The sequence below is a fragment of the Oncorhynchus masou genome, chromosome 28 (genome assembly GCF_036934945.1).
Source record: "Oncorhynchus masou masou isolate Uvic2021 chromosome 28, UVic_Omas_1.1, whole genome shotgun sequence".
NCBI classification, from domain to species: domain Eukaryota; kingdom Metazoa; phylum Chordata; class Actinopteri; order Salmoniformes; family Salmonidae; genus Oncorhynchus; species Oncorhynchus masou.
Window position 1 is genome coordinate 70,007,632 of NC_088239.1, and position 22,135 is coordinate 70,029,766.

The 22,135-nt window shown below is 43.2% G+C and overlaps 1 protein-coding gene across 3 annotated transcripts in view; it reads left to right on the forward strand.

The window, feature by feature from the left end:
• Positions 1-22,135, forward strand: part of LOC135518166 (collagen alpha-1(V) chain-like) — a 141,570-nt gene that overhangs the window by 95,688 nt on the left and 23,747 nt on the right. For all 3 annotated transcript variants that reach the window (XM_064943111.1, XM_064943110.1, XM_064943112.1), the window contains 22 exons: positions 475-519; positions 932-985; positions 4,540-4,647; positions 5,687-5,740; positions 6,106-6,159; positions 7,227-7,271; positions 7,485-7,538; positions 7,662-7,706; positions 7,846-7,899; positions 8,072-8,125; positions 8,227-8,280; positions 9,229-9,426; positions 11,731-11,784; positions 12,415-12,522; positions 12,835-12,942; positions 17,395-17,502; positions 17,716-17,823; positions 17,966-18,019; positions 18,218-18,325; positions 21,100-21,153; positions 21,603-21,710; positions 21,936-21,989. In XM_064943111.1, coding sequence (XP_064799183.1) covers positions 475-519; positions 932-985; positions 4,540-4,647; positions 5,687-5,740; positions 6,106-6,159; positions 7,227-7,271; positions 7,485-7,538; positions 7,662-7,706; positions 7,846-7,899; positions 8,072-8,125; positions 8,227-8,280; positions 9,229-9,426; positions 11,731-11,784; positions 12,415-12,522; positions 12,835-12,942; positions 17,395-17,502; positions 17,716-17,823; positions 17,966-18,019; positions 18,218-18,325; positions 21,100-21,153; positions 21,603-21,710; positions 21,936-21,989 — 1,683 coding nt within the window. The remainder of the gene's footprint in view (positions 1-474; positions 520-931; positions 986-4,539; positions 4,648-5,686; positions 5,741-6,105; positions 6,160-7,226; positions 7,272-7,484; positions 7,539-7,661; positions 7,707-7,845; positions 7,900-8,071; positions 8,126-8,226; positions 8,281-9,228; positions 9,427-11,730; positions 11,785-12,414; positions 12,523-12,834; positions 12,943-17,394; positions 17,503-17,715; positions 17,824-17,965; positions 18,020-18,217; positions 18,326-21,099; positions 21,154-21,602; positions 21,711-21,935; positions 21,990-22,135) is intronic.

Here is a 22,135-nt window from a genome sequence, read left to right on the forward strand (position 1 = left end):
TTTAGCTTTCAGCTCCAGTTCAGTGTTGATACTAATGAAGCTCCAGTTGATAGTGTCTGGTTGATGATCTATTGCTCTAAAGTGGTGTGCTCCAGACAGACATGTTCACTAACCTGTCTCTTTCTTTCTTTCTCTCTTTCTTTCTCTCTTTCTTTCTTTCTTTCTTTCTTTCTTTCTTTCTTTCTTTCTTTCTTTCTTTCTTTCTTTCTTTCTTTCTTTCTCTCTCTCTCTCTCTCTTTCTTTCTTTCTTTCTTTCTTTCTCTCTCTCTCTCTCTATCTCTCTCTCACTCTCTCTCTTACTCTCTCTTACTCTCTCTCTCTCTGTCTCTCTCTCTCTCTGTCTCTCTGTCTCTCTGTCTCTCTCTCTCTGTCTCTCTCTCTCTCTCTCTCTCGCTCTCTCTCTTGCTCTCTCTCTCTCTCTCTCTCTGTCTCTCTCTCTCTTTGTCTCTCTCTCTCTTTGTCTCTTTCTACCAGGGAGCCGACGGTGTACGAGGCCTGAAAGGAGGAAAGGGTGAAAAGGTAAGACATTAGTGTGTGTGTGTCTCATCTCTCCCTATTGTCAGTGGTCATATAAAATGTGTCGGCCATATGTGGTGATGTTGAAGATAGTGATGACGATGATGTTGATAATACCAATGAAGATGATTGTGATGATGATGATGGTAAGGACGATAATATACGTTGTCAATGCCCATAAATATCAGGCTAGCCTACTACTATTTGGGAAAAATAAGATCTAGAGTTTCTATGGCAACATGAACAGCCAAAAGCAATGTTACAGCTGTGTGTTTATGTGTGTGTGTGTGATGTGTGTATATGTGTTTGTGAATGCCTTTGTGAGGGCGGATATGGCTTTTCACTGCTCTCCAAAATGAATTACCACATTCTCAACACCTTTTCTTTCTCCCCTTCCTTTCTTTCTTTCACTCAGGGAGAAGATGGATTCCCTGGCTTCAAGGGAGATATGGGAATCAAGGGTGACAGGGTGAGACATTTATCTTTTGTTCGAGTTTTTGTCAAATACCGTCAACCATATCTGGACGTACGTCTCAGAACACAGTATACGGAAATGTATTCCATCATCTCTGAGCTCAATCTGTCAGGGATTTAGTGTGCCTTTGATAGGCTTATGATGAAGGGTACAATAAAACCCCGTTTGACTTTGAAAAATGGGCAAAAGGGTCCTCAGAGAAAAAAACAGTAAGCTATTTGTCATTGGCTGATGATTTTAGCCAGTGCGGAGTAGATCCTAAGTCCTCTGGTCCAATGGGAGGTGACCTTTACTTAAACTGGTCGATGGTATTGATCCCCTACTGTCTGTCTGCCCCCTGCCCTTATGGCCTGAAGTTATTGTGGAATTATGGGTAATGAGCAAACACTGACTGTAACTGTCTTTGTTGCCAGCTCTGGCAAGTGAGAGTTTCTGTGTTTGTGTGCGTACATGCGTGTGTGTCTTCCTCTCAATCAAACACCCTCCACCTTTCTCTCAATGCTCCTCTTCAAACACCCCCTACCTTTCTCTCAATGCCCCTCTTCAAACACCCCCTACCTTTCTCTCAATGCCCCTCTTCAAACACCCCTACCTTTCTCTCAATGCTCCTCTTCAAACACCCCTACCTTTCTCTCAATGCCCCTCTTCAAACACCCCCTACCTTTCTCTCAATGCCCCTCTTCAAACACCCCCTACCTTTCTCTCAATGCCCCTCTTCAAACACCCCCTACCTTTCTCTCAATGCCCCTCTTCAAACACCCCCTACCTTTCTCTCAATGCTCCTCTTCAAACACCCGCTATCTTTCTCTCAATGCCCCTCTTCAAACACCCCCTACCTTTCTCTCAATGCCCCTCTTCAAACACCCTCCACCTTTCTCTCAATGCTCCTCTTCAAACACCCCCTACCTTTCTCTCAATGTCCCTCTTCAAACACCCCCTACCTTTCTCTCAATGCCCCTCTTCAAACACCCCTACCTTTCTCTCAATGCTCCTCTTCAAACACCCCTTCCTTTCTCTCAATGCCCCTCTTCAAACACCCCCTACCTTTCTCTCAATGCCCCTCTTCAAACACCCCCTACCTTTCTCTCAATGCCCCTCTTCAAACACCCCCTTCCTTTCTCTCAATGCCCCTCTTCAAACACCCCTACCTTTCTCTCAATGCCCCTCTTCAAACACCCCTACCTTTCTCTCAATGCCCCTCTTCAAACACCCCCTACCTTTCTCTCAATGCCCCTCTTCAAACACCCTCCACCTTTCTCTCAATGCCCCTCTTCAAACACCCTCCACCTTTCTCCCAATGCTCCTCTTCAAACACCCTCTACCTCTATCAGGACAGAAAACTCTCAGGTAAACCCAGAAATAGAATCCCTGTCCAAACTAACTGCGACAGTCAGAGATTAACTTTAGACTGTTCAAGTCACCTTAAAACCCCTTCAACAGCAGTAGCTCTGACCCTAACTTCAAACACAACACCCTCAATCCTGAGCAGGCCCTCGTTAGAGGAGTGGAGAGAGGGAGAGAGAGAGAGTGAGAGTGGGAGAGTGAGAGAGAGTAAGAGAGACTGAGAGAGAGAGAGAGAGAGAGATAGGAGAAAATCCATGAGAACCTTAAACCACTTCAAAATGGAGAGAGAGAAAAAGACAAGGGGCTTCAGTCTGTCTTCCTCTGGAGATGTAGCAGCATCTGATGAAAGAGAGGAGATATGGAGGATTTGAGAGAGGGGGAATAGAGGACTATTTGGGAGGGAGGGAAGAGAAGAAGATTTGAATGGGCCCTCTACTTGAGAGGAGGCAGGAGGCGCCCAGCATGGACCGGAATCTGAATGTCTCCCTGTGTTGCATGCTTATGAATGTGTGTTGCATGCTTATGAATGTGTGTTGCATGCTTATGAATGTGTGTTGCATGCTTATGAATGTGTGTTGCATGCTTATGAGTGTGTGTTGCATGCTTATGAGTGTGTGATGCATGCTTATGAGTGTTAGAGAGAGAGTCTGCTTAATGAGCTTTTTAGCATGAGTTGATGTGTGAGTGTTTAGCTGGATAAGAGAGTTTTGTGATGACTGTGTGCGTGCGTGTGTGTGTGCATATTTAAGTGAGTGCATTTGTGGGAAGTGTGATTGAGTGCAAGTGTGTGTGTGCCTGTGTGTATGTTACAGCGAGTGTACGGGGTCCGTTCACGGTCCACTGGGTTGGACTGGTAATGGCTGGTTGTCAGAGACAGTTTTTACCCTGCTGTTTAGAGACGTGCTGTGCGCTGCCAAGTAGCAGTCTCAGTGCCACTAACCCACCAGAGGATTAACACACTTCAAGGCAATAAAAGGCTTCTTATCTATCAGCTTGACAGACAGCAGCCTCAGCAGCCTCATTTGATTCATTAACCAGCAACAGAGCATCAGACTGACCTGCTACACTCTGTCTGGAGGGCTGGACTTGGAGGAGCAGCTGTCATGACTGAAATAGTGACTGGAACAAATTGGTGTCATGGCCTGAAACAGTGGCTGAATGAAACAACGTGAGGATGTGATGGTGTCACGGCCTGAAACAGTTACTGACTGAAACGATGTGAGGATGTGATGGTGTCACGGCCTGAAACAGTTACTGAATGAAACGATGTGAGGATGTGATGGTGTCACAGCCTGAAACAGTTACTGAATGAAACGATGTGAGGATGTGATGGTGTCACGGCCTGAAACAGTGACTGAATGAAACGATGTGAGGATGTGATGGTGTCACGGCCTGAAACAGTGGCTGAATGAAACGATGTGAGGATGTGATGGTGTCACGGCCTGAAACAGTGACTGAATGAAACGACGTGAGGATGTGATGGTGTCACGGCCTGAAACTGTGACTGAATGAAACGACGTGAGGATCAGATGGTGTCACGGCCTGAAACAGTGACTGAATGAAACGATGTGAGGATGTGATGGTGTCACGGCCTGAAACAGTGACTGAATGAAACGATGTGAGGATGTGATGGTGTCACGGCCTGAAACAGTGACTGAATGAAACGATGTGAGGATGTGATGGTGTCACGGCCTGAAACAGTTACTGAATGAAACAACGTGAGGATGTGATGGTGTCACGGCCTGAAACAGTGGCTGAATGAAACGATGTGAGGATGTGATGGTGTCAAGGCCTGAAACAGTGACTGGATGAAACGATGTGAGGATGTGATGGTGTCACGGCCTGAAACAGTGACTGAATGAAACGATGTGAAGATGTGATGGTGTCATGACTGAAACAGTGATTGGATGGATCTGGTATTGCAGTTTGCTGGGCCTGTGAGAGCAGGTGTTGTGACATAAACAGTGAGTGAAATGATGTGAGGATGGAAGTGCAGTCTGAAGGCCTGGACCTGAAGTGAGCATTGCTTTTTAAAGTGGCATGACACACTGCGTCAATATAAAAGATATGGTATTACTCGATAGGTAAATACACGGCATGGAATGCCACGTGATTCTAGGATATGATACAACATAATATTCTAAGAAATAGTATGACACTATATGAGATACCCCTGAACAACCTGGTTATATGTGTTTTTGTAGGGTGAGCTGGGACCTGCTGGACCCAGAGGTGAGGACGGACCTGAGGGGCCCAAGGGTCGCTCCGGTCTTCCTGGAGATGCTGGCCCTCTTGGACCCAACGGTGAAAAGGTGAGTCGTCTTTGTCCTTGTGACCAATTCCTCATACTTTAAAAAGGCAATTATTATTGTGACCAACTTCTCATACTTTAAAAAGGCCATTATTATTGTGATCAACTCCTCACACTTTAAAAAGGCCATTAATATTGTGACCAACTCCTCATACTTTAAAAAGGCCATTATTATTGTGACCAATTCCTCATACTTTAAAAAGGCAATTATTATTGTGACCAACTCCTCATACTTTAAAAAGGTCATTATTATTGTGACCAATTCCTCATACTTTAAAAAGGCCATTATTATTGTGACCAACTCCTCATACTTTAAAAAGGTCATTATTATTGTGACAAGCTCCTCATACTTTAAAAAGGCCATTATTATTGTGACAAACTCCTCATACTTTAAAAAGGTCATTATTATTGTGACCAAATCTCCATTAAGTTACATGGAACGGAAGTTGAGTACTAAAGACCACCGCTCAACTTCTCAACTTCTCAGTCTACCTGCCACCTGCTCTTAAACTGTTTATGTTTAGGATATGGTTGGTCCATAACTGGTGAAACTCTGGAGTGACCTTATTTGCTGTTCATTAAAACAAGGACAGTTATTTTTGAAGCTACAAGACTTAAAATAGTTATTTACTTTTCCCCAGTACAGTGTCTCTCTCTACTCTCATTATGTAGTTGGGAATCAGAATCATTTAGGAGTATCTCTGGGGAGTTCTATTTTAAGAAGTGGAACATGGAGAGAGCCAGTTTCCTCTTTCCACGTCGCGCCCACGTCTAGCTTGGACCAGGGTGTAAACAAAACAGATTGGCTTCACATTGGCCTGACCCAGAATAGGGGGACTGGAGGAGATAGATTGAGGATCTAAAGAGATAGTACAGAGGATTGTTTCAGCAATACAGTACCCATTACACACAACCATAGTCACTCTACAGTATATGTATGTTCCTGTAAAAAGGACTTTATAAATAAATCCAAAATGATAATTGACTGATATACATACAGAACCGATGTTTGACTGTGTTCTGATTTTCCTGGCCCACAGGGCAAACTGGGTGTTCCAGGGTTGCCAGGATATCCAGGAAGACCAGGACCAAAGGTAAGTCCCCCTTTCCTCCCCAGCTCCCTCTCTTTCTCTATCTTTATTACAGTGGATGTTTCTGGGAGCCGCTTCTGAAGAGCCCTTGATTGAACATGGCGTTAGTGATGACCTGATTTGTCTGACGGGCCAGCGGGGCAGCACTCTTACGCAGGCAGGGTGCACATGTGTGAACCTCCCTAATCTGTCTGACAACAAAAGGAAGGATTTTTACCCTTTTGGTGTCAGACAGATGCCCACTGCCCAACCGCTATCCACAATGCATCACTACTGCCTACAACAGTGCTTTTATTTTACACAACTCAACATCTTCGTTCCTAACCTTTGATTAACCTGGGATTTAATCTCTCTTTTTCTCAACACAGGGATCTCAGGGATTCCAAGGTTTCCCCGGAGCCAACGGAGAGAAAGGAACAAGGGTATGTCAGAGAACATTTCCTGTCAAAGTTTTAGTACTTAGTATTTAGTATTAGTTTCCTTAAGTTTCAAGTTATACTCTACATACCTGCAAAACAACCTACTGTGGATGTGCGAGCCAGCTAAGTGCATTTCACTTTGTAGTTTTAGTATTCAACCCACCCCTGAGAGGATTGGATCAATACTGAATCAGATCAATGGAGACAGGGTTTTTTCTCTCTCTAGTGCTAATTCAAAACACCAGGGAGTTTTAGTCAAAGGGAAGAAGATTCATCCAAGGACTAAAACACAGTTGTATTTCTTCTTCATTACCGTCCTCACATCAACCCATTTTTTTAAGAGCATTGAAAAGCGCCACAAAGGTCATTTTTCAAATTGAACCGTACTTGGCAAAATATTTCATTTTCTTTTAAAGAGACGGGTCATTAGTTTGGTCTGGAGAGTAATGGTTTGTCACGAAGTGTGGAGCGACGGACGGTACACAAGGCTTTTCATCTTCTATCGCAGAAACAGGAGAATGTATGTAGCAGAACCCTTAACGCTCTGATGTAGAGCGATGGTCGTCACATTTACATTAGTTTCATTGCTGTCATTTGTAAATCTAAAACCCACAAAGCAATAATTCCTTTCTTTATTCATTTGATGTACAGTCAGGGATACGGTATCATGTTGCTCTGAAATCATGGAAATATGGCTTAGTGTTGTTTTCTAGATGTACCTCAATGGTCTCTTGCCAAACAACAGTTTAGGATATCTAAACCCATTTATCTAGTTTTATTATCAAAAATTGAAAGTTGTTTTCTTATTTGAAGCTTATATAAACATGAAATAAATGTACCTAAGTCATTTAGCAGACACTCTTATCCAGAGCGATGCATAGCGAAGGTTGAATGAGGAATATGTCTAAATGTTAGTTGAAGTAGCAATGGTGATAGTGGGAATGGGACTAATCTAATGATTAGTACAGGTTTAGTTCATCTGATAGGTTAGATAAGTCAGGGTAGTCTCAAATTCATTACCATGACAACTTGTGACCTCTGACCTCTGTATGTGTTCTGATTCCTCACAGGGACTTGCAGGGAAGGCTGGCCCAAGAGGACAGAGAGGACCAACGGTAGGTCTGCTTCCCCTTAGACCTCCACTATCCACAGGCAATATAGGTAACCATGACAACGCCGTGTCCGGGTTACCTTGACCCCCAATAGGAGGTTCAGTGAATGAAAGGAGAAAATTCTCTATTGGTCAAGGATATCTTCAGAGGTTCTACTGTCTTTATTGGTATTCCTCCCTCCTCACATTCCTCCTCTTATTCTTCCTCTTCTCCCAGGGGCCTCGTGGAGAGAGGGGACCAAGGGGACAAACAGGAAAAGCTGGACCAAAGGTGAGTCAGGGTCTTTGATCTGACATGGCGGACGAAGTGCCTCACTGTCATACAGTGGCATGATCTTGTCTATCATTGGCTGAGTCCCTTCTGACCACTTCCTGTTTCTCTCCTGTCTCCCAGGGTACCTCAGGAAGTGATGGCCCCCCAGGACCTCCCGGCGAGAGGGTATATACTGGAGCATCCTTCACCTCAAACACCAATTAATCTATATCATCCTGATTCATTTCCTATAGTGGTTATTGATCACTGGTTGATTGATGGGTTGATTGGTTGATTGATTGTATCGTCTGCTTGTGTGTTTAAGGGTCTTCCAGGGCCTCAAGGACCAACAGGATTCCCCGGACCAAAGGGCCCACCCGTAAGACAAACAAAACCTACAACACAACAATGGCACACACAAAATACTGCCTTTCTTTGTGTTAGTCTGTCTATAGTGTTTAACTGGTATGCTTCGTTTCTCTGAGACCCAATCTGTACTCTACGTGTATATGTGTAGCAGCTCTGGGGTTTTCTGTCTGTGTGTTTCTCAGGGACCTGCTGGGAAAGATGGTCTGCCCGGCCACCCTGGACAGAGAGGAGAGACTGTGAGTACACACAGTGTTGTTGTCATCCTACACCTGTGTCATAGTCTCCTGAACCTTGTATACCATCTTCTTACTGCTCTTCTTCTCTCTTCTCCTCGCAGGGTTTCCAAGGCAAGACTGGCCCACCTGGACCTCCAGGAGTGGTTGGACCTCAGGTGAGTTCTGTCACATACAACCATACAACTAAGACACAAACAACACCAGAATACTAACACACACACACCACCACAATACTAACATACCACCACAATACTAACACACACACCCCACTATGTCATAGCTTCTGTGACACACACCACCTAATACAATACATTTCAGTGAACTGGCCTCATCGACAAATAGACGTGCAGAGATTATGTGTGTAGGATTAGTTTATTATCACTGATGAGTAGCTTGATGTGACTCACATTGTGTCAATGCGGTGACATAACTCTGTAGACAGAACACTTCCTATTTGTCAGTCCTCATCTAACTTAGATGCAGTTATGGAAATAAATTAGGCCTCACCAAAATCATGTACTGTAAATGATCAATGCCCACACGTTTGTATACAATGCATATCAATGAACACTGATTAGCTACAGTAGGGCTCTCAAACACACCATTTGTTTTTTTTATCTCTTACCTAGGCTAAGGTTAAGATGATGGTGGGCAGGATGTGCAGTTAGCAGTCATTAGGGTGTCGCAAGAGTCACATAAGGATGACTTACAGGTGTCGTAATAAAGTCATAGTGAGTTTTAGGTTGAGTTTTAGCCCTGTTTGTTGTGCTGACAGAAGGGCTTTCCTCCTGTCTATATCTGGTAGGCATGACTGTCAGAGTTGTTTATCCTCTGAGATATTGGCACTTGGCTGGTTATTCATTATGCATGCTCAGTTAACAGCCATTTCCACCCAGAGCTTTTCTCCTAATGCTAATTGAGAACATTACATGTATCGATGATGTTGTTCTGGCAGATGGAAGACGCCTTCCGGGAGTGACTAGCGGTTCGGGGTTCTGGCCTTCCACTCACCCACGCTCTGTCACCCTGTACTCATACATTCTGTACAGACACCCTGATACACTGTTGTCTCATTCATATTCTCTCTCTCTCTCCCTCCACAGGGCCCCACAGGTGAGACTGGACCAATGGGAGAGCGTGGCCATCCAGGACCCCCAGGCCCACCCGGTGAGCAGGGTCTCCCTGGATCTGCTGGTAAAGAGGGAGCTAAGGGTGACCCCGGTCCTGCTGGCCCGGCTGGTAAGGATGGTCCCCCTGGTCTGAGAGGGTTCCCAGGAGAGAGAGGTCTGCCCGGCCCAGTGGTGAGTAGCACACACCTCACATCATTTGTGACCGATCGTCTCAATTCGGTCTTATATAGCAAATTGTGTTTTTTTTACATTGGATAAATAAAAGACTCTACAAAATGGTATATCATACACTACAGTTGAGGTACAATGGGAAAGTAATTATGCTTTGAAAGTTGATAAACTTAACCCCACTTTTGAGAAAACGGGCCTTGAATGTTTTGGTAAACCTACTGGAGAGCTCTTCTTTGTCTATGCCCAATCAGCATTGTCCGCACCCTCTTAAGCCTTAGCCCCACCCATCTCTTTAAGGATTCACATGTGAGGCCATGTGCTAAACAGAGTGAGAATGGTAGTGTACAAAACAACCAAAGTTTTCAAGACTAAAGTCTGGTTTATGCTACGTCTATCGACATGTCTGTAGACAATTGTCTCAGTGACATCATGAACATTCTATTGTTGTCCGTCATCAAACTTGTCGTTGTCGTTATGAAAAGTATAAACACAAAAACAACAGGCTGCATGACATCAGTAGCATGGTGCTCCAAAATAGCACAAATGGTGTATTTTAACACCAATAAACCCATCCATTTAAAAATTAATTTAGTATACTGTATGTCAGTCTAGCAGACCAGGCAACTAAAAGCAACTTTCTAAAAAATATTTTGGTTTGTTTATAGCTTGTTAGCTAGCTATCTAACATTAAGTTATCTGGCTAGCCAGTTCAAATAATGACCATAACATATAGCTGACAATGTCTTAACTTTAGCTAATTTGTATTTATTATTACAGCAAAATAAACTCACAACAAGATTATTATTCACAAGTTAATGGTGAGCCAATTACAAAAAATATCTTACTGTTGTGAGTGTGATGAAATAAAAACAGGGCATTCTACCTAAGAATTTTAGAACTTGGACCCTGTCTTGTTGGCCTAACATTATATACTAATTTGACTTCGGTGCATGTTGTTCTTCACATTACCGTCTCTGGTAAACACACACTATAAAATCAAGGATTATTTGCCACATGCACAGGATACAGAAGGTGTAAATGGTACAGTGAAATGGTTGCTTCCATAGTGGAGTATTTTGTTTAGACTTCTAGCTAGCTAAACAATGAACCATAATCCCAACTCATAACGTTACTTCCCTGCATGAATATGCAGGTATCTAACCAACTAGGTTCAATGTTAGCTATCTAACATTAGGCTATAACAAGCAATGCAAATGGCTCTGATACAAATACTTTTACTAAACAGATTATACACGTAACATTAGCTCGTGAGCCAGCCTGCTAATGTTAGCTATCTAGCTAACAGTATGTTTTAATTTGCAATGAAAACAACTTTCTGACAAAATTGTAAACGTATAATATCTGAAAATGTAGCTAGCTAGACTTCCTAATTCACATGGATGAACGCTTCTCCCACTCTGTCACAGATTCCATGGTTGCCCTTAGTTTGAAGATGTAATCCAGATACAGGTGTTTTATATAACAGCCTTATAACAGTATGTTCGCTTTTTGACTCCCTCCGCATATTTGCAATCAAATGCCAGAATTTTTGCTATCATACTCTGCTTCCACCAGGCAATCCACTGATTTCAAAACTCAGTCTTACAGAAAGCGGAGAGCAATTCTTTTGCATATCTCTCAAAAAAGACACGTTAGAAAGGATTATCTACACATACTAACCAGCTCATGATGTAGACAGAAGTGCGCTACATGGCAGACTCATCTCTCCGCATGTCCAGCCCATCCATTACCTCAGCCAATCATGGCTAGCGGGAAGGTTCCTGTCTTTTTCTGTGGCTACACTAACTAGGCTCATCATTTTATTCATATTTACAGATGGCATAAAAGTTTGTTATTAAGGCATATGAAAGTTCACATGTTCCAGAAGGCATTTCTGCCATAAAATACATTTTTATTTAAAAAATAATGTTTACGTTGCAATGTCTCTCCTGTGAAGTAGTGACGCGGGACATACACCTAGTTTCCTGAAACGAGTCACATTTCTGTCTTATCTTTGGGATGAATAAGATTCAAATCAATCAGATTTATTTTAGAGCTAGTTGCCTTTCTTTCGTAAACATGAGGAGTTCACATAGGCTTTCATGATTACAGCTTCTTCCCTTAGTAGCCTGTATCCTCTCAGTCAGCACAGTGGGGGGATTCTTGGATAGATAGAGGGGTTCCGCCCCGGCGTTAAGGAAGGATGAGATGTACTCTGCTTCCATCACAGAACATACTTGTTTTCTAAAGATTTGCTTCACTCTCGCTCTCTCTCTCTCGCTCTCTCTCTCTCTCTCTCTACAGGGGGCCCACGGCCTGAAAGGGAATGAAGGCCCCAACGGCCCACCTGGACCTGCTGTGAGTATGGCTGATGAGCACACATCCACCAACACCCTCTCTTCATCCCTCACACCCTATCAGTAGTTGTCTCTCTATCACTCTCTATCATTCTCTATGTGTTTTTCTCTATTTCTCTCTTTTCACTCTTTTTTATTTTGCACACGCACTGCGAACGATGTTTATAGCTCATCAATTGTACCAGCATGCATTGCATAATGTTTTAACGCTATTCATAGTTCATTCATTAGTTACGCGACATAGGTTCCACCTATTTAGTAGATTTGCCTGATAAGATTTTACCCTAAAATATGTTATCAAAAAAGTACTGTACCTGCTGTAGACTAGTTCTCCAGGGACATACAGCACCTTTACAGGTATAAAGGTAGTACTGTAATGAGGGTAGTACTGTAAAAGCAGAGACGTGTTTAGATGAGGAACAACATTCTGTGGCAGCCATGCTTGCGCCCCATTAACATGACATGGGGAATATTTAAACAATGCTATGTTACTAAAGTAGAATTAGAACAATATAAACAAATCTTCAAATTCTTCAAATTGACCCAACTTTCTAAGTATATGGCTTTGAATAAAGATAGTACAAGACTTGTTAGTAGGGACCTATACTGACTGTGTCTCTCTGTGTTTTAGGGTTCCCCTGGTGAGCGTGGTCCTGCTGGCCCAGCCGGACCCACTGGTCTCCCTGGACGACCAGGACCTCAGGGACCCCCTGGACCCGCTGGAGAGAAGGGTGGACCGGTAAGACCTAGTTCAGTTCAGCCTGGTTCTGTCCATGCTACTAGTTTCAACATAAACCCTGTTGTTAGAAAACAAACACATTTCTCTCAGCCACTGTATATCTCAGCCTCCTCGTTTGAATCGACTTATTGTACAGTAGTGTTCAGGTCAATTCTATTCTAATTCAGTCAATTCAGGAAGTAAATGGTTTACATCCTGAATTGACTGAATCAAAATGGAATTGATTTCAACCCTGCAGTTTAGTAAGTCTGCAGATGAGAGTTGTCTGGTAAATGAGTGAAATTAAATGTACTTTAATGTAATGTTCTATAGGGTGAAAAAGGACCCCAAGGCCCCGCCGGTAGAGATGGTGTCCAGGGACCTGTTGGTCTGCCTGGCCCAGCTGGACCTCTCGGACCCCCAGGAGAGGATGGAGACAAGGTGGGTTGGCCCACTGAGGGGAGAGTAGTATGCGTTTGTGTGTGTGTGTGTGTGTTTCCGTGCGTGTGAATTTATATAAAAATGAACACTTAGCAGCTTAGATAAAAACAAAATGTCTATCACTCTCTGACTCGAACACACAAACATACTCAACGTGATGATTTATATCAAAGGCAGGGCGTGTTTGTCCTCTCTCATGACCCTCTCTTTCCTCAGGGGTGTTGACAGGCAGAGTTGGCTCTGACTGACATGTCTTTAAGTCTTTCCAGCTGACAGATAGCTGAACCCGTTATGTCGATCATTTGTAGGTTTCAGATGGTAGAGAGAGGAGCTGCTATTAGTATGCAAACACAGAGACAGGAGACACACTGAGACACACACACACAGACAGAGAGAGTTGGAGAGAGAGAGAGAGAGAGAGAGAGAGAGAGAGAGAGAGAGCAAGAGAGAGCAACAGACAGAGGGAGAAAGAGAGATGGAGAAACATTTGTATGAAGATCAGCTGTAATTGAATATTTTATCCTTGGAGGAATGCTGCTTTAGTTGTTAACTGGCCTTAGTCTCTTTCTCCTGGTGTTGGGGGACACAGGGAATACTGAGGTATTTGACATTCAGAAAGAGAGCGAGAGACACACACAAAGAGGATCTCACTAACATTCACAGTCTCATTATAAGGCCTTTCACACTCGGAACAGGGAGGATAACTCCAAGGGCTTTATTAAGAGGAGTTAAGGAGAGTAGAATAATGTTGTTTCAGAAGCAATAAGCATCCTCTGGGCTGGCTTAGGAAAAGCCTGACTCAATGTTTTCCCACCATTTCAAACACCTAGAGACTGCAGACGCATTTGAGTATGCATAACAGTGTGACGTTCTGATTTTGCAGTGCAAATGCAGTGCAAACAAGTTGTGAATGGAATCCGTGACAGGCAGCTAATTGTTTGCCACATATAGATGACAAATCCCTTCTGGGATGTGGTCCTTTGTAGATCAGTTGGTAGAGCATGATGCTTGTACCACAAGGGTAGTGGGTTTTATTCCTGGGACCACTGAAATGTATGTATGCATGACTGTAAGTCGCTTTGGACAAAAGTGTCTGCTGAATGGCGTATATATATTATGTAATTATTATATTACATATACAGGTAATTGACAAAATAATGGAAACACTTGAGTAAATGAGGGATACAAAGTATATTGAAAGCAGGTGCTTCCACACAGGTGTGGTTCCTGAGTTAATTAATCAATTTGATTTATTTTATTTTATTTCAGCTTTATTAACCAGGTAGGCAAGTTGAGAACAAGTTCTCATTTACAATTGCAACCTGGCCAAGTTAAAGCAAAGCAGTTCGACACATACAACGACACAGAGTTACACATGGAGTAAAACAAACATACAGTCAATAATACAGTAGAAACAAGTCTATATACGATGTGAGCAAATGAGGTGAGATAAGGGAGGTAAAGGCAAAAAAAGGCCATGGTGGCAAAGTCAATACAAAATAGCAAGTAAAACACTGGAATGGTAGATTTGCAGTGGAAGAATGTGCAAAGTAGAAGGAGCAAAATAAATACATAAATAAAATTTAATAAATACAGTAGGGAAAGAGGTAGTTGTTTGGGCTAAATTATATATATATTTATAATTATATAAATTATTATTATTAATTAACATCCCATCATGCTTAGGGTAATGTATACAAATGCTGGGCAGGCCATTATTTTGGCTACCATGGCTATGCCCCCATAGTATGACAATGCCCTCATCCACAGGGCACGAGTGGTCTCTGAATGGTTTGATGAGCATGAAATCGATGTAAGCCATATACCATGGCCGTCTCAGTCACCAGATCTCAACTCAATTGAACCGCATGAGACAGTGTTTTATACCACCACCAACAAAACACCAAATAATGACATTTCTCGTGGAAGAATGGTGTTGCATCGCTCAAATAGAGCTCCAGACACTTGTAGAACCTATGCCAAGGTGCATTGAAGCTGTTCTGGCTCGTGGTGGCCTAACACCATATTGAGACACTTTATATTGGTGTTTCCTTTATTTTGGCAGTTATCTGTACATTATATTTGTTTTTGTTTTGTGCTGCTAAAAAATGTATTTGTAATAATGACAATTACAACAATACTGAATGAACACTTATTTTAACTTAATATAATACATCAATAAAATCAATTTAGCCTCAAATAAATAATGAAACATGTTCAATTTGGTTTAAATAATGCAAAAACAAAGTGTTGGAGAAGAAAGTAAAAGTGCAATATGTGCCATGTAAGAAAGCTAATGTTTAAGTTCCTTGCTAACAACATGAGAACATATGAAAGCTGTTGGTTCCTTTTAACACGAGTCTTCAATATTCCCAGGTAAGAAGTTTTAGGCTGTAGTTATTATAGGAATTATAGGACTATTTCTCTCTATACCATTTGTATTTCATTAACCTTTGACTATTGGATGTTCTTATAGACCCTTTAGTATTGCCAGTGTAACAGTATAGCTTCTGTTTGAAACGCTATTAGCGCGCACCCCACTAACTAGCTAGCCATTTCACATTGGTTACATGTGCCTAATCTCGGGAGTTGATGGCTTGAAGTCATAAACAGCGTATTTCTTCGAAGCACAATGAAGAGCTGCCTGCAAAACGCACGAAAGTGCTGTTTGAATGAATGCTTACGAGCTTGCTGCTGCCTACCACCGCTCAGTCAGACTGCTCTATCAAATCATAGACTTAGTTATAACATGATAACACACAGAAATACGAGCCTTAGGTCATTAATATGGTCGAATCCGGAAACTATAATCTCAAAAACAAGACGTTTATTCTTTCAGTGAAATACGGAACCGTTCTGTATTTTATCTAAGGGGTGGCATCCATTAGTCTAAATATTCCTGTTACATTGCACAACCTTCAATGTTATGTCATAATTACGTGAAATTCTGTAAAATTAGGCGGCCTAAATATACACTGACTCTGCGTGCAATGAACGCAAGAGAAGTGACACAATTTCACCTGGTTAATATTGCCTGCTAACCTGGATTTCTTTTAGCTAAATAAATATGCAGGTTTAAAAATATATACTTCTGTGTATTGATTTTAAGAAAGGCATTGATGTTCATGGTTAGGTACCCATTGGAGCAACGATACGCACCGCATCAATTATATGCAACGCAGGACACGCTAGATAAACTAGTAATATCATCAACCATGTGTAGTTAACTAGTGATTATGATTGATTGATTGTTTTTTATAAGATAAGTTTAATGCTAGCTAGCAACTTACCTTGGCTTACTGCATTCGCATAACAGGCAGTCTCCTCGTGGAGTGCAATGAGAGGCAGGTGGTTAGAGCGTTGGACTAGTTAACTGTAAGGTTGCAAGATTGAATCCCCTGAGCTGACAAGGTGAAAATCTGTCGTTCTACCCCTGAACAAGCCAGTTAACCCACCGTTCCTAGGCCGTCATTGAAAATAAGAATTTGTTCTTCACGGACTTGACTAGTTAAATAAAGATTAAGTAAAAAAAAAAAAAAAAAAAAAAGAAAATCGGACAAATCGGTGTCCAAAAATACCGATTTCCGATTGTTATGAAAACTTGAAATCGGCCATAATTAATCGGCCATTCCGATTAATCAGTCGACCTCTAGTGTTTTCATGTGTTGGTGCCATGCTAAGTTGTTGTCTTAGGTCTTTCTTTATGTAGTGTCTCTTGTCTCTCTTGTCATGCCCTGGCCATAGAGAGGTTTTTATTCTCTATTTTGGTTAGGCCAGGGTGAGACTATGGTGGGCATTCTAGTTTCTTTATTTCTATGTTTTGGCCGGGTATGGTTCTCAATCAGAGGCAGCTGTCTACCATTGTCTCTGAATAAGAATCATACTTGGGCAGTCTTTTTCCCACCTGTGTTTTGTGGATAGTTGTTTTCTGTATAGTTTATGCACCTTACAGAACTGTTTCGGTTTTTCCTCTTGTTAATTTTAGTTTGAGTGTTTTGTGATCAAATAAAATCATGAACACTTACCACGCTGCACTTTGGTCCAATCCTCATTACGTCGAGAGCCATAACATATATATTTATTTTATTTTAACATTTTAATCCTTGCCCCCGTCCCCGGCATGAGGTCTTTTGCCTTTTGGTAGGCCGTCATTGTAAATAACAATTTGTTCTTGACTGACTTGCCAAGTAAAATAAAGGTTCAATAAATACATATATATATTATGTGACTCCGAGTTCTGACACTGTGTCACTGAATGATATTTGAAGGCAACAATGACATATACTCAACAAAAAGCCCTAAAACCTCTCTTATCTCCCTGCCAAGCATTTACTCACATACCAATCTTAATTTAGCGGAACACTAGCTCAACAGGATTAAAGTGAGTTAACTCAACAGGATTCATTGAGTTGTGTTGACTGTTCTTTTGGTTGTCTTTGTTTCTATCACCAGGGAGAGATTGGAGAGCCAGGTCAGAAGGGAGGCAAAGGAGACAAAGGAGAGCATGGTCCACCTGGTCCTACTGGTCCCCAAGGCCCGGTTGGGGCGCCTGGTCCTGCTGTAAGTATCCCACCAAACCATTTCACCCTCCAGTTCATTGGATATGATGTCACTTCCTGTCCCTGCCACAGTCTCTTGACCTGGTCTATGCCACAGTTCAAAATCGAATTCTTCTCTACCCCTTACTCTCTTACGTATGTACATTATATCCCCTCCCTCTCTCTCTCTTTCTCCTTCTATCTCCCTTTCTCTTCTCCTCTCTCGGGTGTGTAGGGAGCTGATGGAGAGCCCGGTCCCAGAGGTCAGCAGGGTCTGTTTGGCCAGAAGGGAGATGAAGGATCCAGAGGATTCAATGGACCCCCTGGCCCAGTGGGACTTCAGGTCAGAACCATAATCAGAACCAGGGACAGTCTAAACTCCCAAATGGCACCCTTTTCCCTATGTAGTGGATTTATTTTGCCCAGGGCTCATAGGCTTCTGTTGTTGTCATTGTGACTGACGTCATTATCTTGTCTGACTGCAGGGATTACCAGGTCCGGCCGGCGAGAAAGGAGAAACCGGAGACGTTGGTCAGATGGTAAGAGTTCCTACTATTCTCTTATGCAATATTGCTATAGAATTTCATGAAATAGAGCAGAATTCTAATGTACCAGTATTGAGTGTATATATAGGGATTGTATACAATGAATTTAGCACTGTCGGTTTCCTATATTTATATGATGATAGTTTATTCCTATATGTATGTGATGACCCCCTTTTTCTCCTTTCCTCCTAGGGTCCTCCCGGTCCTCCTGGCCCCAGAGGCCCCTCCGGACCCCCAGGAGCTGACGGCCCTCAGGGACCTCCTGGTGGTATTGGAAACCCTGGATCTGTTGGAGAGAAGGTAAGGTCCTCCTGTTAATACCCTTCACCTCAATGTAGAACCCATAGAAATACAATCCATTAATCCAAAATGTATTATATTTCTATGGTAGAACCTTTCCATAGTTTTCTGAAGATTCCTACACTTGACCTAGTGCTCTTGACCCCATTGGAAGCCATGACTCTCCTAGTCCACCATGACTCCTTGTCCACCATGGGTCTCATAATCCACCATGGGTCTCCTAGTCCACCATGGGTCTCCTAGTCCACCAAGGGTCTCCTAGTCCACCATGGGTCTCCTAGTTCACCATGGGTCTCCTAGTCCACCATGGGTCTCCTAGTCGACCATGGGTCTCCTAGTCCACCATGGGTCACCTAGTTCACCATGGGTCTCCTAGTCCACCATGGGTCTCCTAGTCCACCATGGGTCTCCTAGTCCACCATGGGTCTCCTAATCCACCATGGGTCTCCTAGTCCACCATGGGTCTCCTAGTCTACCATGGGTCTCCTAGTCCACAATGGGTCACCTAGTTCACCATGGGTCTCCTAGTCCACCATGGGTCTCCTAGTCCACCATGGGTCTCCTAATCCACCATGGGTCTCCTAGTCCACCATGGGTCTCCTAGTCCACCATGGGTCTCCTAGTTCACCATGGGTCTCCTAGTTCACCATGGGTCTCCTAGTCCACCATGGGTCTCCTAGTCGACCATGGGTCTCCTAGTTCACCATGGGTCTCCTAATCCACCATGGGTCTCCTAGTCCACCATGGGTCTCCTAGTCCACCATGGGTCTCCTAGTCCACCATGGGTCTCCTAATCCACCATGGGTCTTCTAGTACTTAGAGATCTACATAGCAGAGGACTCAGACAGTATTGAGGTACATAGTCGTTATGCCATCTGTTCCTGCAGATAAAATCCCCATAGTTCACAGCAGTACAGAGTAGATGGCAACGTCTATTTACCCTGTTGCTGAGCTCAGAGGTAGAAGGTGTCTCATCTATCATTGTAACTGTGGTTTAAAGTAACATCAAGAGACAGATATTCTTACTGTGCAATTGTCAGTTTGAGTTTCAGTATTATTCAGATCACCACTCATCCTCTTTGAAAACCTTTTGTCACCATCAATATTTGATGTGGCTATTCAATAGATCATGTTTGAAATTGGAAACGCTCATTTTCATTCTCAAGTGAGTGTGAGCGACACACACACACACACACACACACACACACACACACACACACACACACACACACACACACACACACACACACACACACACACACACACACACACACACACACACACACACACACACACACAGCTTAATGGTAGAGTTTTCATCCTCAACAGTATTGTCGCTGGAGAGAGTAGAAGTGTGAATTAATACTCAAAGTGACTGTGGAGACGCTGAATGCATTATTTAAAACAGCTCTTACAAAATAAGCCTTGGTGTTTTGCTCTCTGTCAGGGGCAGACGATTGGAGGTAGCTGTTTGATTGTGAAAGCTTTGTCTTGGCACCCACCAGCCCCACTGTCCACGAAACGCTCTCAGCACTTTCTACTGCAATGATGGCTTGATTTGTTTTATCTGGCCCATCGATGGAATGACCTTCGCCCCCTGAGAGTCTTCCCCCTGGGAGCACACATCCATCCCATCCTCAAACAAAAGCTTAGCTCACCACAATTACAATCCTGTCTCTGGCTAATCTGATCTGAGCTGATCTGGCTGCTTTTATAGCAGTGGTTTAGTCTTCCATCTCTCTCTTTCTCTCTCCCTTTCTCTCTCTCTTTCTTTTTCTTTCACCCTTTCTCTCTCTCTCTCTCTCTCTCTCTCTCTCTCTTTCTCTTTTTCTCTCTCTCTTTCTCTCTCTCTCTCTTTTTCTCTCTTTTTCTTTCTTTCTCTTTCTTTCTTTCTTTCTTTCTTTCTCTCTTTCTTTTCTTTCTCTCTTTCTCTTGCAATCTCTCTCTCTCTCGCAAACTCTCTCGCTATCTCTTTCTCCCGCTATCTCTCTCTTTCTCTCCCTATAGGGAATAGGGTGCCATTTTGGTATGTATGTGGAGTCAGGCTTCCCAGAGAAGAACAGGCCTCTCTCTCTGCTCTGCTCTCTCTGCTCTGCTGCCTGGACTAGATATCCTGACAGAAACAAAAGTGCTTTGGGAAAGAGGCCAGATGCTCACTGAGGCTATGGATGGGTATGATAACCTAGAGCTAGGCCAGTGCTCACTAAGGCTATGGATGGGTATGATAACCTAGAGCTAGGCCAGTGCTCACTAAGGCTATGGATGGGTATGATAACCTTGAGCTAGGCCAGTGCGCACTAGGCCCAGTTTGGCTCAGCTCTGTACAGTTCATTCATATCCACCAGGCCAAGCTGCCCTGTCCCTCCCATCACAGACCAGGGTTAGATAAACATTGTCTCTAGGAACATGTCCACCGTTTGTCCCCATGATTGATTGATTGTGAAGACGGGGCCTATGTGACAGTGAGTAACAACAGGGCCTGAAGCCTGAGCCCGCTACCCAATAAGACAGGCAGGGAGAGAGGGAGGGAGAGTGGAAGATGTATGGAGTAGACCAAGAAGGACCCAGAGGTCACCTGCTCTCTACCCGCTCCAGGCTCAGCTCTTACTGGTTGTGATGGATTGAAACCCCTGGTGTCATCTCTTTCATTCCCCGGGGGCGTCAGGACATTGGGTTTACTGTAAATATGAATTTTAGAGTTGTTTTGGTTCACTGCCATTTCTGAATTGTTTTCTTTCTCGTGTTCTATCTCTCTCTCTCCCTTCCTTTCTCAGGGTGACTCAGGTGAAAACGGAGAGCCTGGTCTTCAGGGAGAACTTGGCGGACCTGTAAGTGAACCGACAGCACCTTCACATCATCATCTAACAGAACAACTGTTTCAACACAGCCCCACAACACCCCACTACAACTCCCATTCACTGCCTCTCCATTGGAGAGAAGGAATTATTCTGCTGCAAATGCGAAAACTTACCGATTCATATATTTATTATAACAAAACAATAGAATGAGGCTATTCCTCTTCACCATTACTGTAACAATAACTGAATCAATTCAGCAAGGTTGTAATTAAAACCATTATAGAAGAAAGCACACCAACCACATGCAGTGTGTTAAGCACAGTTCTACAGGGCTTAGACATGAACACATTGTTTACACAGTAACACACTGTTGACACACTAACACACTGTCGACACACTAACACACTGTTGACACACTAACACACTGTTGACACACTAACACACTGTTGACACACTAACACACTGCCCCACTGTCACAGGGCCCAAGAGGAGAGCGAGGGGAGAAGGGAGAGTCCGGTCCTGCAGGTTCTGCTGGACCCCCTGGCCCTAAAGGTCCCCCTGGAGATGACGGTCCTAAAGGAAGTCCTGTAAGTCCTGGTTACACTTCTCTGTAGAATCACATATCACAGTTCATTGATTGATTGGTTGATTGATTGCAGTTCCGTTACTGCCATGTGAATGTATTCCAATGGATGTTATGGATTTGTAATCATTTGTCAGTGGAAGGCAAAGTAGGATGTAGTCTCTAGGGTTATTAAGTTGTCTCTAGAGTCACTCTAGATGCTGAGCATTTTGTTGGATTTAATTTCCAGGGTCCAAGTGGTTTCCCTGGTGATCCTGGTCCCCCTGGCGAGATCGGACAGGCTGTAAGTCACTGAAATGTTACAATGACATTGTTTTGGCATCCAGTTTCTGTAATGCTTTGGCACCTATTGAAATGTAAAAAATCCCACACTGTGCCTTATCCATTCAGTGTCATGCAACTTCCACCATGTCTCTCTTTCTCCTCCTG